Raw genomic sequence first — 27366 nt, 5'->3', positions numbered from 1 at the left:
CATAATTTATAAATATGTGTTTCCGACTGCAGTATCGATTTTAACATCTTTTCAAATTTTGATGTTTGTTTTCGTTTATTGATTTCACTGTTTCAGATATTGTTTATATTTCATTATTAAGAGAAGATCTGAGTTGTTTCTCTGGCGTCAACACAACAATCTTATCTTATTTCAGGTGGTTGCTGGCACCAACTACATTCTGAAGATCCGCCTGATTGATGGAACCCAGGTATGTCTTGTATAAAATAATGTGTTTTTAGCAGAGATTTCTTGTGACGAATAGTCTTATGAGTATTTATTAGACAATGGAGAGGGTTTAATAAACCCGTCAAACTACTCCAGCTCAACCGTGTTTGTCGAGGACTAATATATTTGGAGTTTACTCGGCAATGTGCCATGGATAGCGAAAACAGAAGCTGAGCTAATTCCAACCAATCCATCTTACATACTCTCGTCCTGGTCGTGTAATGGATCACTGTGTCCAGTCAATACATCTAACCACTCGTCCTGGTCGTGTAATGGATCACTGTGTCCAGTCCATACATCTAACCACTCGTCCTGGTCATGTAATGGATCACTGTGTCCAGTCAATACATCTTACATACTCTCGTCCTGGTCGTGTAATGGATCACTGTGTCCAGTCAATACATCTTACATACTCTCGTCCTGGTCGTGTAATGGATCACTGTGTCCAGTCAATACATCTTACATACTCTCGTCCTGGTCATGTAATGGATCACTGTGTCCAGTCAATACATCTTACATACTCTCGTCCTGGTCGTGTAATGGATCACTGTGTCCAGTCAATACATCTAACCACTCGTCCTGGTCGTGTAATGGATCACTGTGTCCAGTCAATACATCTAACCACTCGTCCTGGTCATGTAATGGATCACTGTGTCCAGTCAATACATCTTACATACTCTCGTCCTGGTCGTGTAATGGATCACTGTGTCCAGTCAATACATCTAACCACTCGTCATGGTCGTGTAATGGATCACTGTGTCCAGTCAATACATCTTACATACTCTCGTCCTGGTCGTGTAATGGATCACTGTGTCCAGTCAATACATCTTACATACTCTCGTCCTGGTCATGTAATGGATCACTGTGTCCAGTCAATACATCTTACCACTCGCCCTGGTCGTGTAATGGATCACTGTGTCCAGTCAATACATCTAACCACTCGTCATGGTCGTGTAATGGATCACTGTGTCCAGTCAATACATCCATCCACTCGTCCTGGTCGTGTAATGGATCACTGTGTCCAGTCAATACATCTAACCACTCGCCCTGGTCGTGTAATGAATCACTGTGTCCAGTCAATACATCTAACCACTCGCCCTGGTCGTGTAATGGATCACTGTGTCCAGTCAATACATCTAACCACTCGTCCTGGTCGTGTAATGGATCACTGTGTCCAGTCAATACATCTAACCACTCGTCCTGGTCGTGTAATGGATCACTGTGTCCAGTCCATACATCTAACCACTCGTCCTGGTCGTGTAATGGATCACTGTGTCCAGTCAATACATCCATCCACTCGTCCTGGTCGTGTAATGGATCACTGTGTCCAGTCAATACATCTTACCACTCGTCCCGGTCATGTAATGGATCACTGTGTCCAGTCAATACATCTAACCACTCGTCCTGGTCGTGTAATGGATCACTGTGTCCAGTCCATACATCTAACCACTCGCCCTGGTCGTGTAATGGATCACTGTGTCCAGTCAATACATCTAACCACTCGCCCTGGTCGTGTAATGGATCACTGTGTCCAGTCAATACATCCATCCACTCGTCCTGGTCGTGTAATGGATCACTGTGTCCAGTCAATACATCTAACCACTCGTCCTGGTCGTGTAATGGATCACTGTGTCCAGTCAATACATCTAACCACTCGTCCTGGTCGTGTAATGGATCACTGTGTCCAGTCAATACATCTAACCACTCGTCCCGGTCATGTAATGAATCACTGTGTCCAGTCAATACATCCATCCACTCGTCCTGGTCGTGTAATGGATCACTGTGTCCAGTCAATACATCTAACCACTCGTCCTGGTCGTGTAATGGATCACTGTGTCCAGTCAATACATCTAACCACTCGCCCTGGTCGTGTAATGGATCACTGTGTCCAGTCAATACATCCATCCACTCGTCCTGGTCGTGTAATGGATCACTGTGTCCAGTCAATACATCTTACCACTCGCGCTGGTCGTGTAATGGATCACTGTGTCCAGTCAATACATCTAACCACTCGTCCTGGTCGTGTAATGAATCACTGTGTCCAGTCAATACATCTAACCACTCGTCCTGGTCGTGTAATGGATCACTGTGTCCAGTCAATACATGTGACCACTCGTCCCGGTCATGTAATGGATCACTGTGTCCAGTCAATACATCTTACATACTCTCGTCCTGGTCGTGTAATGGATCACTGTGTCCAGTCAATACATCTAACCACTCGTCCTGGTCATGTAATGGATCACTGTGTCCAGTCAATACATCTAACCACTCGTCCTGGTCATGTAATGGATCACTGTGTCCAGTCAATACATCCATCCACTCGTCCTGGTCGTGTAATGGATCACTGTGTCCAGTCAATACATCTAACCACTCGTCCTGGTCATGTAATGGATCACTGTGTCCAGTCAATACATGTGACCACTCGTCCCGGTCATGTAATGGATCACTGTGTCCAGTCAATACATCTAACCACTCGTCCTGGTCATGTAATGGATCACTGTGTCCAGTCAATACATCTTACATACTCTCGTCCTGGTCGTGTAATGGATCACTGTGTCCAGTCAATACATCTAACCACTCGTCCTGGTCATGTAATGGATCACTGTGTCCAGTCAATACATCTAACCACTCGTCCTGGTCATGTAATGGATCACTGTGTCCAGTCAATACATCTAACCACTCGCCCTGGTCGTGTAATGAATCACTGTGTCCAGTCAATACATCTAACCACTCGTCCTGGTCGTGTAATGGATCACTGTGTCCAGTCCATACATCTAACCACTCGCCCTGGTCGTGTAATGGATCACTGTGTCCAGTCAATACATCTAACCACTCGCCCTGGTCGTGTAATGGATCACTGTGTCCAGTCAATACATGTGACCACTCGTCCCGGTCATGTAATCGATGACTTTGCTACAGACCCAGATCTGTGACTTGACCATCTGGGACCAGCCCTGGACCCACATGACCAAGCTGACCCACCATAGCTGCACCACCGCCACCAAGCGGAACGGGATGCCCGGGGGTCTGACCAACGTGGACGTCAACAGCCTTGAAGTACTGAACATATCCAACTTTGCCCTCGGCAAGATCAACGGACTGCAGGGTGCCCAGAACAGCATGGAGCAAATTATCTCAGCCAAAACTCAAGTAAGGCCAGCATTGACTTTACACATGTACATATTACTCATAATTCTACAAGATCGTTTGGCTGTATACATGTCCCATAACCAAAGCTTACTTGTGTCAAGGAAAATGGTATTGTATCAGGCCTATACCAGAAGCAGCATGCAATAATGATATTTCTGTGACAAATATTGTGAGAGGTTGCCTGAGCTTTACCTAAGATATTTCTTAAGCAGTACATAATTATACAGGTAGTACACACAGTGCACAATGCATGTCCTTTATACTTCTTCAAACGTTTCTTCAAACGTTTCAGGTTGTTGCTGGAGTGAACTACGTCCTGGCCATACGTATTAAGGAAGGGGACAAGGTGAGTCCTGTTATATTATTTGTTTTGATAGATGTCAGATACATTCTAAAACTAAATGTTTTGAGGATGATGTACTTTATGTTGTTCTATAACTGTTACCTGACTAATAAGCCCCCTGTCTGTCCGCAGATCTAGATCTAGTGTGAAGATCTGGACAGTAGTTAGAAACATTCTCAGCGGTACACCTGTAACGCTACACCTGTTCAACTATGCCTCTATTCTACACCTGTTACCTGATCATTATGTCTCCTGTCTGCCCTCAGACCCAGATCTGTAACGTGAAGGTCTGGTCTCAGCCCTGGCTCAACAAATTGGAGATGACACAGCACAGCTGTACCCAGGTGACAAAGCGTGCACTGGGTCTTCTCGGGGGCGTCACTGCTGTGGACGTCAACAGTGCAGAGATTAAGGAAGTGGCCAACTTCGCTGTCACGGAGATCAACGGACTTCAAGGAGAACAGAACTCTCTAGTCAAAGTCGTTAACGCCAGAAAACAAGTACGGATGTTTCTGTTAATGTGTATTATTGTTCAATAATGCATAGGATAGTGTTGAAGAACAGTTAATAGAAATACATTGTTTAAATACGTTCTTGGGAACGTTTCTTCTGCGTGTAGACCTACAATCATCACATTATACCCATTCATGTATGTGTCAAAGAAATGGATTCAGACGCACGACATCTCAAAAATGTCTTTCTTTCAGATCGTCTCCGGTATTAACTACATCCTTACCCTGAGTCTTCAGAATGGAGATAAGGTGAGCTAAGATTTGTTTTCAGTAGTTGTAACTAGTTGGGCACTATGAGATTGAAGATGTAAAATGAGTATGCCATTTTTCATAAGAAGAACACCGCTTTATACATTTCTATATATTTTGTTTTTGCTCTTAAGATCTCTTTCAAACTAAAGCTGTGGTATTTTTAAACTGTCAGTAAAGCACACTCACTCACTCTGTTAATGGTTGTGCTGTATACCCCCAGACCCAGATGTGTGAAGTGAGGATATGGTACCAATCCTGGACCAACACAAAGAAGGTGACAGAGCACAAATGCTCCGCTGTCAGCAAGAGAGGTCTTTTTGTGGGAGGTGTGGAGCCCGCCAATCTCACGGCTCCAGTGCAGCAAGCTGTGTCGTTTGTAGAAGACGCTTTGAATGGAAAGATGAACAACATGTTCCGGATGGTGACTGAGAAAGTGGACCACGTCACACAACAGGTATACCCCATAACACTGAACGAGATCATCGTCAGTCAGTTCTTTCATCAAAAGGAATACAAGGAATCCCTAAGGATAAACCAATGATGCAACGTTTGACACCCTATTATTACTACCGAAGCTGTGTCGTCCATTATGTTTTGTTAAACACCATACTCAGCAATAGTCAAACTATATGACGGCGGTCTCTAAATCATCGAGTCTGGAACAGACAATCCAGTGAATGATATCATGAGCATCAATTCACGCATTTTGGACATGATGACATGCATCAACCAATTCAGCGAAATACCTTGTTCTCAAATTGTGGTGTGGTCTCTGATTGGTATGGATGGAACCTGACCATGCGATCCAGTTAGTCGCCTCTTACAAGCATAGTCGCCTCTTACGACAAGCATGGGTTGTTGAAGACCTATTCTAGCCTGGATCTTCACAGGTCGTCTTCCGTTATGAATGTACACTGTTGGTATCCACACATCTGGACACGCAGCACAATATAAGAAGTCATAACAATTAACGTATTTATACACTCTCTTTAGTTTTGTTAACACAGACGTCATTATTGGTAATTAAGACATCAGATGGGAGTGGTGGCACAGTGTATTTGTTTGTTGTCTAACGCCGTACGTAGCAATATTCCAGCTATATGGAGGCTGGTAAAGTTTAAGTGCGACGTGGGTCATACAAATCTATCTTTTCCCAACATTTTTATATCACCAACCGTGAAATGAAATGATCTACCCCTCAGCTTGATTATATGAAATATTAGGCAAATAGATTGTCCCCTTAAGCCTTAACATCAAATTATCACTCTTTAAGGCCGTTTACTTGAAACCGGGCTATTCGTGTGTGTTCATGTTGGAATACAAGGAACGCCTAATGATTGCTCCAAAGATATAACCTTTGGAAGCCTACACCATTGAAACCTCTAGGTGTGGTATGTGACGTAAGGTCGTGTTATTCTGTTGTTGAAGATCAATTTGACTGTCTACAGGTTGTGGCTGGCATGAAGTACTCGTTTGACCTTCACCTTGTGACATCCTCTTGCATGAACAACGACGACAGCACCGGCAAAGGAATCACCGACTGTCCCGCCAGCAACAGCATGCCCCAGGTAAACAGAGATAAGGGCCATGTTCTTCAGAAACATGGTGTCGGGGAAAATAAGATTTCTCATTATGGCTTGTTTTGTTTTATTAAGTCTTTGTTATTTAGGTTGGTGAGTCTTTGTTTCTTTGCTGCAGCGTATGGCGTGCACGGTGTCGGTGTGGTACCAGGCGTGGAATGATCCTAAATATCAGCTGGTATCCGACTCATGTGGACAACTGGCCTAGGTATGCTATATTGTTTTACCCATAGGGACACAGATATCGAGGATATCATTTTCAGTTATTCTCACTGAACATTATTTGCTTAATTCTGATTGTTTTATTTTCCAATTGTTCCTTTGTTTTCATTGTTTGCAAAGAGGCTGGTGGTTCATGACGTCACAAACGACGTCGGGCCAACTGAGCTGATGTGTCAACAGGAAGCCCTCCTGCAGCTGCATTTTTTCAGATTAAAAAAACCTAAAAAACTACATGTAATATTTAGAATAACCTGCTCGCAACTCAAACTTACCAATTATTCCTCGTAACTCTCGGTTATTCTCGAAAAGTGTGCCTTGCTCCAGGCCATTAGTGATAATCTTTCGAGATAAGCACTCCTACTGATACGGATATAGTTCTTCTGACATTATATTTATTGTGTGATTGAATATCTTTTCAGATGGGTTCAAACCTATCCACGGACTGTGCTCTCTTCTTCAAGTGATTTGCTGTTTTCTTGTCAATATATAGTGTTGTTATATTTTATAGTTGATGTTTTTGTTTACAAATAAACATTTTGCACTAAATACTATTTGATTGTACTAGCTGTGTTAACGTTAACTGGTATTTATTATGTTAAGAATATGCATTCAGGATATCCCTTGCAACAGAAGCAGGGTTAATTACTTTATAGTTGTTTTCAAACGGAGATACGTCAGATAGTACATGTTATACAGTTATGCATCTGAAAGATCATCACCAAAGGTTTCATAAACGATTCAAATCTCCATTAATATGATATCCATGTATTCTTCACATGTCATATTCATAGAAAATTAAGAAGAGGGTATATTATGTACATTGTTAAAACAAATCTGTATTCATTTTCCTATAATAATAATCTCAACGAATAGTGAGTGAGTGAGTATTGTTTTACGCCGCTTTTTGCAATATTCCAGCAATATCACGGCGGGGGACACCAGAAATGGGCTTCACACATTGTACCCATGTCGGGAATCGAACCCGGGTCTTCGGCGTGACGAGCGATCGCTTTAACCACTAGGCTACCCGACCGCCCCTCTCAACGAATAGAGACTTAGTGTTTATTTATCATGTAAACAAAAACAGAAGCAAATCATTGGCAACACATGACACAAGCTGATATTATGTTTCAATAGTGTAATTTATACAATGACAATAACTATACTGTGTGTATTTTAGGCAATCGACCTTTTACTGAATAAAAATCTGCCAGTCTGTATGTCTGCATTGTGACCAATAATCTGATTATAAATGTAGACTCGATAGGACGAGATGGTAATGTCAATATGCAAACGTGCAGAGTTACTTCGTACCCTTTCCCACCGGTGACACCCATCACAAATATATGCAAAGGAAAGCCAAATGTTTACCTGAAATAAACACAGAAACATGTGGTACAAGTGAATGGCTTTTTTTCATACTTTTAGTTGTATTCTATTTATGAACTCGACAAGGCAGTTTGTAAGCAAGCTGATCCGGTGACCTGTAATATTTTGCAATGCGATTTGATTCGATTTGAGTTACCATGTGGACAAATACTTCTTAAGCAACAGCCACAGCCACAGCCACAGCCACAATAGGTTTTCCCAACAGCACGCTTGTGGCTGATGTTAGAGACTTCGTACCCGATATATGTCCTATACACACATAGGGATTTCTTCTGACATATGATCGGGTGACATTGAAGGTCAGATAAAGTGTGAAAATTATATGACAATCAGTGATGACAACAGGTTTTCGCAAAAAGGTAAGCAGTGCTCCTTCCATCCAGTTACGCGATAGTGCACTTTCTGATTTTGTTTCAACTAATAAAGGCGACACGTTAAGTTTGAATTACGTCTGCTATGTATAAGTGCAGAGATTCTTCTGCTTATATGTAATGACTGTATCAAATGCCAAGGTCAGTCTGAAGGTCATTCACTCATGAAATGACAATGCAATAGCTTGCTTTATTGAAGGTCAAGGTACCTCCATGTTGAATAAATGTCAAAAACCTTTAACTTGAGTGTGTGTTTTTATCGAAATTTGATGAGACTTAGTATAAGGTGAAGGCGACTAGATGTCACAGTCTGGAACATGGATTATGAAACATTATGCCACTGGACGGGCGGATTCTGGTTTGAGATCAGCATCTTTTTTAATGTTTAGGAGCTCAATTTTCCAACGTAAACAGGGGCTCAATTATGTTGCTTTCGAAATACGTTGTGTCGATTTGATAAATTGAAATTCACCCAGACATCTGTACGTAAAGGAACTTAATGAGAAACCAACAAACAGCCAATATGTGGAATACAATCAACAAAACTATTTCAAAATTAACTAAGTTTACAAATCAATACAAATTACTGCACAGCAATTACAATGGCAGTATACAATAGAATGGTAGTACAATATTCAATGGCAATATGTAACATGATGGCAGTGGTACGTATCAAATACAAAAATACAGAGGTGATAGCAAAAGTCAGTGATAATAAGATATATTCACTCAGCGGTGACAGTGGTCAGGCTTCCGAGATGGGCAAGGCTCGTGAGTGAGCGAGATGAGTGATCCTCACATGAAAGCTGGTTCCGATGTCATAAAATTCACGAGAGAGACGTAAACACGCTGTTGTCCCCTTATATACAGCCTCACTAACTACTGGAAATTCTACACAATGCCCTTACCAGTCAAGCGGCACTAGAACATTAGAGAATATTCTGCATGAGTCCACGCCCTACCGGACGTTTACACGCCACACTAGCATCTAAAGATAGTAACTTCCAGACGACTGATCACTGTCCAAACACAATGCCATGAACGTCGACCGAATCTCAACAGAATGTAACACAGTTATAATCATTGTTCAACAATAAAATACAATACCATATTACAATAAAGCCGAGTCGATTGTATGATTCCAACTTTATCATGAGCATGTGTTTATGAATCACTATCAAATAGTAATGATACCGCGAAAAGATGAGCGTATCCTGCCCCACCAGTGGCACCCGTCACAAACACATGCAAAGGCAAGTCAAATGTTCACCTGAAAAAACACGGGAACATATGGTGTAAGTCAAAATAGGCAATTGTATCGGACATCAATTTTGTCACTGATGCGTCAAATTTGGAAATGTCATCCTCATGTCTACAATAAAACCTTTTGAAAGCTTTACTTTACTGAGGCCTCGAATGTTGTAACCTTGGTGAAACAGCCTCAGAGCAAGAGTCGTATGACGCTCTTCGAAATCTTGGTTGAAAGAGCATGCTCGATTATACTTTAAACTTTTCGTTGTCACTTTGAATCTTTATGCAAAGATCTGAATATGAAACAGATGAGGTGGTTGTCTCTTTTGTTTCTAGTTCAAAGTGAGTAAATTAGTGGAAGGACATTGGCTGTTTGACTATTTATTAAATGGTATCAGATCATCGATATACCTGAAGCTTAAGTTAAATTTAAGCCAAATTCCCTTGTTTTGATTTCGCCAATCCGAGCAGAAATTACGATTCATATGCATAAAGAAAGATATCCACAAGAAGAGCAGGCACAACTGGTGGTCATGGAGAAGCATACTTCTTGCCTTGATGTCTTATCCCTAAATTCCACATAAATGTTATTTATCAATGAGGAAGTCCAGCATTTCATCTATTGTTTTCACTGTAAACTTCACGACAACTTGTCCTGAACCTTGTCTCCCAGAGTCCAACTCAAGTCTAGATGTTTTAGCAAGTCTAGATTGCCTCAGCTCTATGGTCTGTACAAATTCCGAGGGCTCACAAACGAGATTCTGGCTTTTTTTTTATCAGTTAATCTTGTTCTGTCCACCAGTGTTTACAGCTGATGTGAGTGACCGCCACTAACACCTCTGGAACTCTCTCTCCACTATCTAAACTTAATGAATGCCAGCAGTATGATGGGTTTAGGCTTTATGAAGAGGAAGCATCCCTTCATTAAACATGCATTGATATATATACTGAACAACAAAAGTTCCTGTGACATTGCAAAGTGCAAAGTTATGTTTTTTACCAAATCTGAAACAATTTCGGTTTGCAACAGATAAAGGACTCCTGTAAGTGTTCAAATGGTTTAATTTGCCATATTGACTTCAGAAAATTTACAAATCAATAGCGTGTGTGTCCACATCTGGTTGCGATGCAAGCAATACATCTTCGTCTCATAGAATGGACCAGGCGTCGCACAAAGTTCTGTGGGATATCTGTCCATATCTGCTGGAGTATTTTTGACTTAAGTTCCTGGAGTGTCTGTGGAACACGTGGTTGACGTCGAAGGCGCCGATCCATCTCATCCCACATGTGCTCGATTGGTGAGAGATCAGGGGAGAGAGCCGACCAGGGGATGACATTCGCGTTGTTTTGGTGAAGAGAATCCTGAACAAGTCGAGCAATATGAGGCTGGGAGTTGTCATGTTGAAAGGTAATGCCTGGGCCATGGCGACGCAAAAACGGTAGAACAACAGGGCCGATGATCTCGTCATTGAGATTTCCCTTTACCACTATCAAACGGGTCCTCTGTCTTGCTGTAATCCCACCCCACCCCATACCAATCACGCATTTTCTGAAGTCCGCCCCCGAACCGATCTTCTTCCATGACACAGTGATTGACGTAACGTTCACCTCGACGTCGGTACACTCGAATCCGTCCATCGCTGTGGCTGAGGTGAAAACGAGACTCGTCAGTGAAGAGAACTTGTCCCCACTGAATGGCCGTCCAGCGTAGACGCTGTCTGCACCACTGTAGACGTGCTTGGCGGTGGTTTCCTGTCAAAATGGAACGTCTGACGGGTCTTCTGGGGACAATCCCTGCACATCTGAGGCGACGACGAACGGTTTGTGAAGATATTCGTCGAAGGCCAGGGATGCTTCTTGCAGTCACTGTTGCTGGCTGGAATCGATTTCGTAGGTGTGTTGTTCGAATCCAGTTGTCGATTATTGGTTACGCATGGCCTGCCACTCCGAGGATGGTCTCTGACTGCATTCGTGTGTTGCCAACGTTGCCATAAACACCAAATGGTGTTTCTGTGGAAGTTAAATTGTCTTGTAACATCACGTTGACTCGATCCTGCTACAAGCATACCAATGGCTCGCAGACGCTCATTTTCGGACGGGCGTGGCATTTCGTAATGTTGAATAATTGCGTAATTTTGTTGTTTTTCTGAGTGGTTGTTGTCAGCAGGATGCTAAACAATGCATATGGAATCCAGTTAACGCAAATGTATTTATACCCATTCTTGGGTAGTGAAATGCATGGGGCTTGCATAAAAGTCAACTTTTGCATGGAATGCATGCTTTTCTGAAGCAGTTGCGTTTTTTGTGACTTGATTCCATACATGTACTACAATATTGAAAAGTAAACTTTACTTGTTTGAAAAATACACTAAAATATTTGTGTCTCGGGAACTTTTGTTGTTGAGTATATGTTGTGTCACAGCATGCTTCCTATCTGCATATGCTATCGTTTTCTCTGCATATTTCAACTTCTTGGCCATCAAAAGATCAGGCTCAACGAAATGTAGCACGGGCAATTCTTTCTTGAAATACCCTGTTGAGAAATATTACAGCTGGAGTCTCGAAAGTTGCACGATAAGTAGTAGCACGATACATCTGAAGTATTATGGAAGAAATCTCTTTCAGTGTCTTCCACCACTACCAGATGTACGAAATGATTTCTTCAGAAGTCAATGAAAACGATCAATTTTCCTTTTGGGAAAATGAGGTGATGAACGAACATGTATGACATGAGGCATTTGGAGATACTTTGTAAACTGTTCACCGACAAACTGCCTACCATTGTCAGTTACAATACCATCAGGGAACCAGTGCTCCGACAATAACCTCACCAGTCCTTCTATCACAGTGGAGGTAATGTCTAGGATCAACACCGCACATAGATAAGATGAAACATAGTCCATCGTGAACAAGAAATTTGTTCCTACAGGACCAACAATATCAATAGCAGCCTTTGACCACGTTCTTGGTGATGGTTCAGTCGGCAGTAAAGGAATATCCTCTTATAACGGTTGATTCAATATACATGATGTACATATGTTTTAGGTCAGCATACATATTAGGTGTCACATTACCCACTTGAAACCACAATTCACTCTCTCCTCAGAACCCTTAATTCGAAAGTAGACTGTGAGAGTTAGCGTGCAGTGATACGGAAAAAATATTTTTTTGCAGCCTTACCTTTAAGTATATATAACTGCAATAAGCTTACGTGGTGTTTTTAAGACTTGAGCTCTGATGATATAACAGGCATGTAGAAAGTATAACTATATATTATGCAACAAGAAACGTTATCGCTGACCTAGGACGCCGCAGAGTCATGTTACAAAACAGAGATCAACAGGCCCACACAGGCAACCTTGGGACACAACAGCTGAACGTAGGCCGGTTTTCACATATATAAAGAGCAGTCAGTTCAGTAGGGATTATAGTTCCACTTTACTTACACAAAGAATGAACATACTAGCTCTGGTCCTGGTGGTGTTACCACTAGCCACGTCTCAACTCTTAAGCAGCCCCAAGGATGCTGACGTGACCAGAGGGGACATTCAGCAGATGTCAAGCTTCGCCGTTACCCAGCTGAACGCAAGCCTCGTGTCTGTTCTGAATGCTAAAACTCAAGTAGGTGTCTGTCTATATGCCTGTCCCTACTTCCGCAGTAAATAGTGAGTGTACCTCACCTGGTCCGCCAAAACGTGTATATTTGGGTATGTTTCAAAACAGATTGTAAACAAAGATTCCGGGGACAAGTATGTCCCTAGTATCTTAAGATTGGCGCAAAGCCAAATTAAGTGGATCAGTTGTCAAGGTTGCCTGGGTCGTTGTCATGGTAACACTGGTTTGTCTGGTCCAGAATTTAAGTACTTACAACAACTCGCATATTCCTGGATATACAGCTGCGTTAAACAACACTTGCAATTTATCATTTGCTATCGATAATGCATGTGATTCATACCATTTATTTCCAAAGTTGATCATTTGGACTCAATTACTGTCCTCCCTCACAGGTTGTCCCTGGCGCCGGTGCCTTCGGCATTGCTGGCTTCAACTACTTTCTGTCCCTCAAGGTGCAGAACGGACAGACGGTGAGTTCTCTTCAGAGTTTTACACCTTCACTGAAATATTCAGGCCATATGTCACAGGCTATCAGATATACGGTATACACCTGTGTAACATTGCGTACGAGCCATTCCTTGACATATATATAGCTGCTAACATGCTAATGTGCCTCTATCACTCTCACTCACTGCGTCTGCTGTCGGATGCGCAGGACACGTTGACCCAGTCCGTCAACATCTGGCGACAACATCACTGCAGATGTTGTTTCTGTCCTTGTTGGTCTCGACGGGCGTTTGGGGGCAGCAGTATTTGATGAGTGACTGAGCGTCATGCTCGCTTTTAACACATTGTAACCATGTGTGGGTTCGAGCCAGGGTCTTTCGAGTAATGAGAGAACGCTTTAACCTCTTCTCTACCCAACCTCTCCCGTGACATGTTACAGGACTTTGCTCATGGCAGCTCATCAAATCAAGAATGGACATGAAACTGCAGTGTGGTAATAAGGTGGATATCAAAAGGAGCAGGATAACAAGTGTGCTTGAAATTACACACCATATCCTGAGAATAGCCTTTTGATATTCATATTTCAACTCATTTATAACATGATTGCAGTGATGTGTTTCAGACCCAGATCTGCGATGTCACCCTTTATTCTGATTCAATTCTACACGGCAAGCGATTAACCACGCATGCATGTACTGCAAGCAGCAAGCGGGCCGTGCTTGTTGGTGCTCCAACCCCCGCCAATGTCACCGATCCAGAAATCCAGAGGATGGCGCTCTATGCTGTGTTTACACTGAACGGCCTACAGGGGGCTGACAACAGTCTGGACCAAGTCATCTCTGCCCAGACCCAAGTATGTTAGTAGGAGGATAAACTATCATATCTTGCATATATCATATAATGGGTAGGTTTCTCGGTAGGCTAAAGTCGGATAAAGGGTCATTTTCGGATAAAGATGCAAATGTGAGATGTCAGGCGGGTACTACTTTCAGTGTTAACAAACAAATATGGAATCACCCTTGTCAATCGGCGATCGATTCAGAACTAATGGTCGGGTACCTGGACAAATTACAAGGATAATTGTTATCATTACATAAATAATAGTCTGTGACACGGAAAATATCAATACAGTCGAGGTATCTGTTACATTTCTGTACTTGTAGACCTCGAATTAAACACAATTGCATTTGGACGAAATATACTGAACCGCAAAAGAAACGTCACCATGGATAGATATATGAGAAACCTTATTTGTCCAAACACTGTAAACATACTTTGAGACATATTAAAAAGATGAAACTTGGCAAAACTGATCATCAAGGTTGAAATTAAAGTGTCAAATATTCTTAAAGTGAAACACAACATTAGTCTCTGAGAAAATGGCATCACAAGTCAGTATCTCGTGTGTCCGCCATGTGCATTGATGACTGCCGTTCAACGTCGATACATGGAATGGATGAAGCGGTTAATGAAGGCCATAGGCACAGGAGGCCACACTCTGAGGAACGCCTGATGCAGTTCAGCTGCAGTTGTCGGCCTTGGTCGGACGTCATTCAGCCGTCTTTGAATCTCGTCCTACAGGTGCAATGGGATTTAAATCGGGACTGAGGGCAGGTCACTGCATGGTTTTGATGCCGTTCTGCTGTAGGAAGTCTCTTGTTGCTCTCGCAGTGTGGGCACGGGCTTTATCATGCTGAAATTCGTGGTTGCGGCGACGTGCCAAATTAGGTATAGCGTGTGGTCTCAAGACTTGATCAATGTACCGAGCTGCTGTGACACCATTGCCTCTCCCTGGACCGATGTTCTGGAAGACCAGAGGGCCGACCCTCTGTGCAAGACCAATTCCACCTCACACCATGATGCTCGGACCACCCCACGAGTCTCTCTCATCAACACAATCATCTGAATAACGTTCCCCACGGCGTCGACAGACTCTCTCTCTCCCATCTGCTGTTGAGACACAGTAACGGCTCTCGCCTGAGAAGAGGACTCTTCTCAACTGCTGGTGGCGCCAATGCTGGTGCTGTGTTGCCCACTGAAGACGGTCCCGGCGATGACGTGGTGTCAGAATGGGTCCTCAGTGTGGCCTGTGACAGTGGAGGTGTCTGCTCGTCAATCGTCGACGCACGTTGTACACACTAATGTGTCTCTGGTGTATCCCCATGGTCTGTCGAGCAGTTTCCGCAGCAGTAACAAAGCGATCTTGAAGATGCTGTCGCACAATCTGACGATCCTGACGTCGAGTGGTGACCCTTGATCTTCCACTATCTGTAGTGTTGGTTGTCTGGTGCCGTTGCTGGAGCCTGTATATGGTCCTTACGTGGATTTGAAATGCATTGGCTACTTGCAAGGCGGTTTGTCCAGCTTGTAATTGTCCAAGGGCTTGGTGTCACTGATTTCTTGTCAATCTTAGCATGTGGTAGCAATTCAATAACGAATAAATGTTATCCGATCTGGGTGGATTTTTATAGGGCAAGAAATGGGGGAACGCATGTGCATTTCAATTTGCACGGAACTCACGTGCATCGGGTTACCATGGCCATTGCCGTGATGCGTTTGGGCGATCCGTTTTATTGTCATCCGCTTTGTTTTTTTGTCATCAAATTTCATTTTTCCGGACAAGGTAATGTTAAATTTTAGAAACTTTGACAAAAATTACCCAGATATTTAAATGTAAACTTTTCAGCAATGTTACTTGGGGTGACGTTTCTTTTGCAGTTCAGTATATGTCCGAAATATACCTTGTTTCATTTTGCGACTGTGTGGGAAATCTGAAATCTGTAATCCCGTTACGAAACGTAAACAAACTTGGCGTTTTACAGACTAGAGTAGCTTCCCTTTCGTAAAGGGAAACTGCTCCAGTGGGCGGACCGATGGATTGCCGCGAAACGCAAATTGAAAAAGTACCTATGGTCAATTGGGTTTTTTTGCTATGTGGTAGTTACGTCACTGTCGTCAAGATAGTGTTTCAGTTGGAACTGAATTGACAAGTTGTCACTTTCAGACTGACTGACATTGTTACGTAATGATATATAAGAATGACATTATTTGATAAAAACGTTATCACGGTTGTGTGTTTTGGGATAATAAATACCCGAATAAACACTAACCATGAACACTGAAGCCTGATAATGTCTATGTCTTTGGAATTGACCAAAATGAGAATTTCTAGAGTTGATTACTGACATCAGTCACCGTTTATAAATATACAGTAATGATAAAACAGTATTTATAAATGTGCATTTTGTGTGTTATGACTACGTCATCTATCTTTTTTTAAGTTTTGATGTTTGTTGTCGTTTCCTGGTTTCTCTGTGTGGGTGTTCTGTCCGATATTGATCATATGTCATTATTAAGAGAAGATCTGAGTTTTCTCTGGCCTCAATGCAACAATTTTATATCATTTCAGGTGGTTTCTGGCATCAACTACATGCTGAAGATCCGCCTGAGTGATGGAACCCAGGTATGTCTCGTATAAAAAACGTGTTTTCAACAGAGATTTCTTGTCATTATGGGAAGGTTTTTTTTGCTTTATTAAAAGTAAATATATTTCATAAACCCATCATACTACTCCAGCTGAAGTTTGTTTGCCTAGGACTGAGACATTTGAAGTTTACTCAGCAATGCCATGAGCTTTGTCCATCACCGTATATGGCTAATACATCTGGGTCGTGTAATGGACCACCATATCTAGCCAATACATCTGGTCGCGTCATAAATCACCGTATCCAGCTAATATCTCTGGGTCATGATATGAACCACCGTATCTAGCCAATACACCCTGGTCGTGTAATGGACCACCATATCTAGCCAATACATCTTGATCGTGTTAATGGACCACCATATCTAGCCAATACATCTGGTCGCGTCATAAATCACCGTATCCAGCTAATATCTCTGGGTCATGATATGAACCACCGTATCTAGCCAATACACCCTGGTCGTGTAATGGACCACCATATCTAGCCAATACATCTGGTCGCGTCATAAATCGCCATATCCAGCTAATATCTCTGGGTCATGATATGAACCACCGTATCTAGCCAATACATCTTGGTCGTGTAATGAACCACCGTATCTAGCCAATACATCTGGTCGCGTCATAAATCACCGTATCCAGCTAATACCAGTGGGTCATGTTATGAACTACCGTATCTAGCCAATACATCTTGGTCGTGTAATGAACCACCGTATCTAGCCAATACATCTGGGTCGTGTCATGAACCACCGTGTCTAGCCAATACATCTTGGTCGTGTAATGAACCACCGTATCTAGCCAATACCTCTGGGTCGTGTCATGAACAACCGTATCTAGCCAATACATCTTGGTCGTGTAATGAACCACCGTATCTAGCCAATACATCTTGATCGTGTAATGGACCACCATATCTAGCCAATACATCTGGTCGCGTCATAAATCACCGTATCCAGCTAATACCTCTGGGTCATGTTATGAACCACCGTATCTAGCCAATACATCTTGGTCGTGTAATGAACCACCGTATCTAGCCAATACATCTGGGTCGTGTAATGACCCACCGTATCCAGCTAATACCTCTGGGTTGTGTCATGAATCACCGTATCTAACCAATACATCTGGGCCGTTGAATGAATCACCGTATCTAACCAATACCTCTGGGTCGTGTAATGACCCACCGTATCTAACCAATACATCTTGGTCGTGTAATGACCCACCGTATCTAGCCAATACATCTGTCGTGTCATGGATCCAGTTTCCAGTAAATACATCTAACCACACGTATATATGCGTCTTGATCGTGTAATTGATGACTGTGTGTGTGTGTGTGTTTCAGACTCAAATCTGTGATGTGACTATCTGGGACCAGCCTTGGAGCCACATGACCGATATGACCCACCATAGTTGCACCAGCGCCAAAAGGCGGGACATAGGTATGCCCGGGGGTCTGTTCAACGTGGATGTCAACAGTCTTGAAGTTCTGAACGCGGCCAGCTTTGCCCTGGGCAAGATCAACGGACTGCAGGGTGCCAACAACAGCATGGAGCAAATAATCTCAGCCAAGGCGCAGGTAAGGCCAGCATTTTGTGTGTTAACATCATAGTAATCAACGTTACCATGTACAGATTAAACATAACTAACTGTGTGTTTCTAACATTATTCATGCTACAGTCAGATAAACAATCTTGGTTGGAGGAACAAACATGCTTTTACTGTGTAAATATTACATAGTTCTACAAAATCGATTGACTGCATACACTATGTGACGTTTAACAAAAGCATGCTTTTGTCAGGGGAAATGCTAAGACACATGAAAAGAGGACCCCATGAGATACTGAATTCAAATTTGGGTATTTAAATCCGCCGACTTGTAACGTCTATTCCTTCCCTGTGAACATGGCACAAAGGAGGATTTCAGAGACGCAATGATGATAAACAATCTTGGTTGGAGGAACAAACATGCTTTTACTGTGTAAATATTACATAGTTCTACAAAATCGATTGACTGCATACACTATGTGACGTTTAACAAAAGCATGCTTTTGTCAGGGGAAATGCCAAGACACATGAAAAGAGGACCCCATGAGATACTGAATTCAAATTTGGGTATTTAAATCCGCCGACTTGTAACGTCTATTCCTTCCCTGTGAACATGGCACAAAGGAGGATTTCAGAGACGCAATGATGACAAACAGTGTGAATGCCTTCCACGAGTTTGTCCTTCAAAGCTCTCATGAGCTACCATTACACTGTCATCAGCCGACTTGTTCGAAACCATGGTCAACCCGATGCTGTGAAAGACCTACCATGGTCTGTACGACCTCCCGTGACGTCACAGCGTGATGACAGGACACTGATTGAATTAGTACGACGACAGCCATTTGCAACGAGTCCCATCCTGAATGGACAATGGCTACCCAGTCGACTTCTGTCCACTAGAACCTTGAGATCAGCAGGAATGGCGTCCAGGAAATTCATCAAACGCCCCTACTGGCAGAATACCATCAGAGATTCCATTTGACTGAAGGTTTGGAGTCACAGGGATGTGGCCTACACCCCAAGGAATATATGTTTATGTGTCCCTTGTGGGCGAGGTTTGGCATTGCTTTGGGATGTATCTCACAAGACTGCAAGCTGGTCCTGGTCACTTTTCAAGGCTGCCTCAGATGTAATCAGTACATCCGATATGTCCTGGAACCAGTTGCTGTCCGTCATTTCAATAAACACCCACTTGCCACAAGACCTCAGTTCATGGGAGATTACGTCAGACCTCATCGTTTCCGTGCAGTGACAGCCAACTCCAGAACAACGATGTGCCGACTCTGCCTTGGCTCGCCAGATCTGAATCCACAGCTGACAATGGTAGTGCTTTTTGATTGTTTGTTTGTGTATCCGATCTCATTTGTCAGAAATGTCTTGTCAGTACTTGTTTCATTAGTCACTGAAACATTTATGAGACACACACGACACGCAGTGAACGTATACATGGTTCGCAATGAGGTTGCGTGTGTGTCTCTCTTCACAGAGTTCTTTAAACATTTCAGGTTGTTTCTGGAATGAACTACATCCTGGCCATACGTATCAAGGAAGGTGACAAGGTGAGTCCTGGTTTATAATTTGTTTTGAAAGATGTCTTCAGGGGGATGTAGTTTATATTGTAAGGCAATTCAACAAGGTGCACTACCTGTGTACCTCTGTATGTCTAAAGCAACACGTGTACAGCTAAACCTGGAGCAACACATGCGCCACTACACCTGGAGCAACACATGTACAGCTAAACCTGGAGCAACACATGTACAGTTACACCTGAGGCACTTGTGTTTTCACCTTGTGCAACATGTGTACAGTACCGCTTCATTCATACCATGATACCATGTTGCCTGATCATTAAGCCCCCTGTCTGCCTCCAGATCCTGATCTATAACGTGAAGATCTGGACAGAAGTTAGAAACATTCTCAGAGGTACACCTGTAACGCTACACCTGTACAACTATACCTCTATTCTAAACCTGTTACCTGATCATTATGTCTCCTGTCTGCCCTCAGACCCAGATCTGTAACGTGAAGGTCTGGTCCCAGCCCTGGCTCAACAAATTGGAGATGACACAGCACAGCTGTACCCAGGTGACAAAGCGTGCTGGGGGTCTTCTCGGGGGCGTCACTGCTGTGGACGCCAACAGTGCAGAGATTCAGGAAGTGGCCAACTTCGCTGTCACGGAGATCAACGGACTTCAAGGGGCACAGAACTCTCTAGTCAAAGTCGTTAATGCCAGAAAACAAGTACGGACGTTTCTGTTAATGTGTATTAAACTTCATGTTCTAGATTAACGTTGTCCGTTTTGATTCATATGCAACCCAAGTCTTCGTGTTTTAAAAATGTCTTTCTTTCAGATCGTCGCCGGTATTAACTACATTCTTACCCTGAGTCTTCAGAATGGAGATAAGGTGAGCTAAGATATTTGTTTTCAGGTGTTGTAACTTGTACACTAGATTGAAGATGAAGATGTGAAAATAGCATGCCATTTCTCATAATAAGATAACCAATGGCGCTATATTAACGTGTCTTGTTATTGCTCTTATGTTCTCTCTCAAACTAAACAAAGATACAAAGATATGTTGTCAACAAAGTTTATCTTGAAGGCACAATTCTTCGTTCCTGTGCCATATATCAACTTGCTTTGACCAGTCATATACTTTAACGCCTTTGGCGTAAATAGTGATTCGCATAGTACAATTCAAGTCTTTAAGCTGTTGGGGCTGTTGGGGTTATTGTTTCAAGAGTTTACTCCGAATGTTTAAGACTACAGTTCGAATGAGTACCCCCGGCTGTGATATTTTAAACCCTCACTAAATCATACTCACTTCCTCACTAAGTTGGTGTTTGTGCTGTACACCCTCAGACCCAGCTGTGTGAAGTGAGGGTTTGGTACCAATCCTGGACCAACACGAAGCAGGTTACAGATCACCACTGCTCCGGACAAACCAAACGTCAACTTGGAGCTGCTACTGACGCGGACATCCACGACCAATTCGTTCAGTATTTGGCACATTATGCCGTCGAAACAGCGAACGCGCTTGACTCCACACATAGAACATATGTTGAACTTATTTCTGCTAAAACCCAGGTATGTGTCGTTCTGTCGTAGCAAATAGCACCATAGAATATTAGATGTCACTCTCTATTGCTTAGTTGGTTGGCTGGTTTGTTGGTTGGTTGGCTGGCTGGCTGGTTGGTTTGGTTGGTAGCATCTAATGACAATAAAATGTCACATCATGCATAAACAGCACGTCTTGCATGTGCACATTGAAGCCAAAGTGGGTATGCCTCAGAAAGGGGAACTCACAATCACAGACAATGAACAGACAAAATGGCGAATTATGGGTACGATAGAGGAGTGACATCAGTATCCCAGTTGCCTGAATGTTTGGCAAATCAAAAAGTGTAATTACTCGCATGTGAGACAAGTATCGTCAAACGACACCTAGACGAGATCATCTCATTACATCGATAGCCCTACGCAATAGATTAGAATCTGTAGATAATGTCGTCCAAAACAGGATGGCAAATTTCAACATCTATCGTTAAAAACCAGCTATATGCAGTCGGCTGGAAGCAAGGCGTCCTGCGAAGGGTGTTAACCCTACCAGCTTATCATAGGCGGCAAAGATTGCGGTAGACTAGGCAACACCAGGGACGGGCTGTACGCTTATGTGAGCTTACATCATGTTTACGGATGAATCAAGATTTTGCCTACGATTCAAAGATCAATGTTGTTGATGATGTAGCGGCGAGCAGTATGTCAATGATTCTTGACCACGATTGGCATAGGGGCAGTAGTATCATTGTGTGGGATGATATCACACATGGCAGGCAAACGGATTTGGTTATTGTGAATGAACGTTTGACTGGCCAAGATGACAAAGCCAGACCACATCGTGTCCAGGTCATCAACGATTATCTCCGATGAGAAGGTATTCGTACATTGGACTAGACCCCGCTAAGTCCTATGACATGTCCCCAATAGAGCATCTGTGGGATGTTCTCGGGTGGAGAGTGTACGCCAGAGTGAGTGAGTGAGTATGGCTTTACGCCGCTTTTAGCAATATTCCAGCAACATCACGGCGGGGGACACCAGAAATGGGCTTCACACATTGTACCCATGTCGGGAATCGAACCCGGGTCTTCGGCGCGACGAGCAAACGCTTTAACCACTAGGCTACCCGACCGTCCCGTGTATACCAGAGACCCAGCTAACGTGGCTCAGCTTGAGTTAGCTCTTCAGGCGGAATGGCGTGCAATACAAAGGGTAATCATATGCAAGTTAATCAACAGTATGCCATGAAGGCATCGTGCTTATATCCCTCAACATGGTGGACACAACAGATATTGATCTTCACTTCCTAAATAAATTTTACAGACATTTCTCGTCATTACACCTACAATATCATTCCCGTATTTTTGGTCGGTAGTATATTTGCTAAAGAATGTTGAATTGTCGTTTTGAACGCTCACAATGAATCTCTGGAATTAAAGGTTGTTGCCGGGACGAACTACTTCTTTAAGATCCGGGTCCGCCAGGGAGGCAGCGTAAGTGTAGTTTCACCTGTTACCCCTACCACCTTAGGCACATCGTAATCAGATTGTTTTGTCAGACAGTGAAGCACATTCTCTACACGTCAGTATCTTGATGAAGCAACGCTTCACAGACGTGAAACTGTTATTAATCAATTAGTGAATTAAATCTATTTCATGGAAAATATACAAATTTCTTTCATTTAAATATTGTTGATGTTTACTCTGTATAGACTGCTGCATCTTGTCTGTATGTCGTAACAGACCCAGGTGTGTGATATCACTCTTTGGCGGCAAGTATGGATGAATTCTATGGGTCATGTGACACGACACTCATGCAATGCAGTAAACAAAAGAGGTCTTTTTCTGGGAGGTGTGGAGCCCGCCAATCTCACGGCTCCAGTGCAGCAAGCTGTGTCGTTTGCAGAAGACGCTTTGAATGCAAAGATGAACAACATGTTCCGGATGGTGGCGGAGAAAGTCGACAACATCACACAACAGGTATACCCCATAACATTGAACGAGATCATCCTCAGTCAGTTGTTTCATCAAAAGGAATACAAGAAATCCCTAAGGATTAAACCAAGGATGCAACGTTTTACACCCTACGCTTACTACCGAACACTCTAGATGTGTTATATAACAAGAACTTTAAACGGGCCATTCGTGTGTGTTCATGTTGGCATACAAAGAATGCCTTAGGATTGCACTAATGATATAACCCTTTGTAGCCTATATTTCCCATTTCGGGGCAGACCATTTGATTTCTAGGGGTGGGGGTGACGAGCAAAAGAAACGTTACCAATCAGCATTGTTCCTAACAACAGAACAGGCAGATACTTGTATGGTCAAAAGACATGAAATAACAACATCATTTCAAGTTACGGTTGGGCTATGCAAGGATGGGGGCTGTTGTAAGGGCTTGTTTTAGCTTTTCGAATGCCTGTTGGCAATTGTTGGACCATTCAAAAGACACATCTTTGTATAGAAGGGCGGCGATGCCAGAAAGGTTTGCTAAAAATTGTGATAATACGAGGACAAATCTAAGAAATGACACATAACTGTGTGACTGAATCTAATTTGGAAGGCTTTGAAGGCCATCTTTGCTGAAGATATGCCCAGAGTAAGTACATGTTTTGTCGCAAATTTACATTTGCTTGGTTTAAGAGTGAGTCCTGCTTCATTTATCTTTTGGAATACTGCCTTGAGGTGACTCAAATGTTCCAGAAACGTTTACGAAAGTATTATGTCATCTACATATTGGTATGTAACGCCAATTCATTTCTTTACTGCCTCTGAAATGAAAAAGGGAGGCAATGTCATCCAAAAATACCATCGGGTGTAATTTAAGCCGACTCTCAGTTTGGTAACGTTTTTTTTTTTCTTCTGTTTTCATCAAAAGTTATGCTACTTATTGTCCATCATCCAAATCCTTTCAGAAACTGACAAGTACATTCCTCCAGTAGATGAGAGTACAAACATGTCAAATTGTCTGGGTTTTGCTACACATGGTGTTGTAAATAATGGTCATTTATTGATTATTTTATATAATCCTATTTTCATGGTTCTTTTTCAAATGCACTTACATTTGTATAGTATTTGTATAGTTATCATGGTTTAGTGAACAGTGAGAAAACTTTAACATTCATTTCATAGGGTGAATTTGAAGTGTGCCTTAACAAATCTTAGCTCTCTTTTCAAAAACCATACAAATATTTCAACAACCTGACTCTCCCCCCTGAACCCGGCTCTCTCCCCCCCCCCCCCCCCCCCCCCCCCCCATAAACGTCCCGCCCCTTACCAGTATCGAATCCTCTAGGTGTGGTATGTGACGTAAGGTCGTGTTATTCTGTTGTTGAAGATCAATTTGACTGTCTACAGGTTGTGGCTGGCATCAAGTACTCGTTTGACCTTCACCTTGTGACATCCATTTGCATGAACAACGGCGACAACACCGGCAAAGGAATCACCGACTGTCCCGCCAGCAACAGCATGCCCCAGGTAAACAGAGATAAGGGCCATGGGCTTCAGAAACAAGGAGTCGGGGAAAATAACATTTCTCGTGATGGCTTGTTTTATGTTATTAATTTTGGATTGCGTTGTAAGTCTTTGTTTCTTTGCTGCAGCGTATGACGTGCAAGGTGTCAGTGTGGTACCAGGCGTGGAGTGATCCTAAATATCAGCTGGTCTCCGACTCGTGTGGTCAACTCTCCTAGGTATGCAGTATTATTTTACCCATAGGGATGCGGACATAGGTGTACATAATTTGAGTAATACCCCCTGGGCATCATAATGTGTGCCTCATTCTGATTGGCTTATCTTCATTGGGTTTCAAAGAAGTCCATCGCTACATGATGTCATATGAATACATATGGTTGAAGATGACCTCATCCATGGTTTCATTGTACGTTCAGATCAGGAATCCCACATGTTTTTGAATTTTCTAAGAAAAAGACTGCATGTAATATAAAGAATAACCGACTCGCAATCCTGACTTTACCAAGTATTCTTTGTAGCTCGCCGGTTGTTCTCGAACAGTGTGCCTTGTCCGAGCATTTGATAACGATACTCTTCCACGTACAATCGACTCTGCTTTTGGCAGAGATTTACAGTAGACGTAATTCAAACTTAACATACCGTTTTTATTAGTTTCTACAAAATCAGAAATGGTACTCTCGTGTCACTGGATTGTTTAGTTCATCGATCACTTGATTGTCTGGTTTGTTTACAGGCAGATGTCGCATGGCAGGAGTACTGCTATGCTGCGTCAGGCAATAGATACTTACTTCCACAGCTATTTGCCCTTTATGCAAATTGTATGAATGGCGGGTAGAGCAGGACATGCTTACCCTTTTTGTGAACACCTGGTGTCATCACTGATTGTCAGTGGTCCATTCATACAATTTCAACAGCTATTTGCCCTTTACGCCAAGTGGAATCTGTTTCGGCAGAAAATCTAGAGTGGTTATTCTCTTGCATTGACAATTCATATGTGTTATGGATATGGTTTTGACACTTATACTTCATGTTCCGAAACACAAATAGTTCTGCTCGGACTAGCGAAACATATGTCAGGTGAATCTATTTGTATCAGAAATGCATTCATAAGGTCCACTTATATAATTATCAGTATACTTTGAAGCCAATTTTAAAAAGACACACATGTTTCCTTTTCATGACTGAGAATGATTTGAAGCTGACACGTTATTTATTCTGTGTTTGAATTCCATTTCAGATTGGTTCAAACCTGTCCACAGAGATATAACTATGCTCGCTGTCTCTTCAAACGATCCTGATGTATTCTTGTCATAATACAGTGTTGCTATTTTTATAGTTGTTTCGGATACTATTTGATTGTATTAGATGTGTTTACCTTTCCTTGAGTATTACATATGCTAAGAATAGACAGTCAGAATATCATTTGCAACAGACGCAATGTTCATTGACCGTATTGGTGTAGAATTCATTGGTACATTGTTTGGTCTCTTACAAAGCTGTACTGTTAATGGAACATGTGATTATTGTGACCAATTTGTATAAATGCTAGTCATAATGATTTATTGCTGATGGTGTTGCATCCTTTGCAAACAGGCACATTGGCTTGCAAAGCAGAATTGACACCTTAGTATGATTTTACCTCTTAACTTGTATAAAGGTAAATCTTGATAAAACTTAAATTAGTTTTTTCTTAATAGAAAACCACTCTGCAGTTTAAACAAAATTTGAAGTTTGGACCTTTTGCAGATATGTTGGAATTATATTTATTCCCTAAGCCCGAAGTGATTTGGATAAATTCTAATCTTGCCTTGTGTCTAAAGCCACAAAGGCCTTGTTCTCTATATATTCATATCAAAAGTGTGTTGGGCGTTTTAAATGCTAAGATATTTTTAGAATATTTGCTGCTATGGTAACACCAAGACTGTTACTTGACTGCCAGCACATCTTTCGCGAACACCTGGTATCATCACTATTTGATGATGATTCATAAACACATGCTCATGATATAGTCGGTATTGTACAAAGGACTCGGATGTTAGTTAAAAAATCTTATGTTTATGAAAATATTTTTGTCTCTTTTATGTACTTGAACCATGCCATTTTGACCCCGAGACATATCACTAACTTGGTAACATTTACTAAAAAAGACAAAAGAAAAACTGTTTGGGCCAAGACAATAAAACTAACCCACGCGGAGCCGCTGTAAGATGGTTCATTTTGAGGTCCTTGGGGAGATATATTTACTGACATCAGCAAAAACTCTTTAGTAAAGTTGGAGACATTTTTCTTTTTAACCCATCTCCATGCAGTAATTCTTCACATGGTACAAAAAATTGCAAAACGTGTCCTACTTTGATCACTTCTGGTAGACACATTGAGAATACTTCTAAATTTGACGCATCAGTGACCAAAATAATGCCCAATGCAGTTTCCCATTTT

General features: G+C 42.3%; 2 protein-coding genes across 3 annotated transcripts in view; both read left to right on the top strand.

Annotated features, from left to right (window-relative positions):
• The window catches only part of LOC124131862 (multicystatin-like), a 36985-nt gene that overhangs the window by 3062 nt on the left and 6557 nt on the right, over positions 1–27366 (top strand). Inside the window, exons 4-12 of one of the 2 annotated variants that reach the window (XM_046495359.2) lie at positions 176–229; positions 3166–3396; positions 3689–3742; positions 4006–4239; positions 4447–4500; positions 4724–4957; positions 5952–6071; positions 6202–6291; positions 6725–7525. In XM_046495359.2, coding sequence (XP_046351315.2) covers positions 176–229; positions 3166–3396; positions 3689–3742; positions 4006–4239; positions 4447–4500; positions 4724–4957; positions 5952–6071; positions 6202–6291 — 1071 coding nt within the window. In that variant the 3' untranslated portion in view covers positions 6725–7525. Of the gene's footprint in view, positions 1–175; positions 230–3165; positions 3397–3688; positions 3743–4005; positions 4240–4446; positions 4501–4723; positions 4958–5951; positions 6072–6201; positions 6292–6724; positions 7526–27366 lie in introns of those variants that run through there. The other variant, XM_046495361.2, reaches the window with a different exon arrangement.
• Positions 12679–26258, top strand: LOC124131861 (multicystatin-like). Its single transcript, XM_046495358.2, has 14 exons — positions 12679–12937; positions 13324–13401; positions 14001–14231; positions 16788–16841; positions 18193–18426; positions 19901–19954; positions 20403–20636; positions 20748–20801; positions 21257–21481; positions 22891–22944; positions 23194–23430; positions 24811–24930; positions 25056–25145; positions 26165–26258. The coding sequence occupies exons 1-13, from the start codon at positions 12770–12772 to the stop codon at positions 25143–25145; spliced, it is 1833 nt and encodes a 610-aa protein (XP_046351314.2). The 5' UTR covers positions 12679–12769; the 3' UTR covers positions 26165–26258.

Source organism: Haliotis rufescens, unplaced genomic scaffold (genome assembly GCF_023055435.1).
Source record: "Haliotis rufescens isolate VD_foot unplaced genomic scaffold, xgHalRufe1.0.p SCAF_3, whole genome shotgun sequence".
Taxonomy (NCBI): domain Eukaryota; kingdom Metazoa; phylum Mollusca; class Gastropoda; order Lepetellida; family Haliotidae; genus Haliotis; species Haliotis rufescens.
Note: the sequence above shows the minus strand (reverse complement) of the source record. Positions and strands in the feature narration are given on the sequence as shown.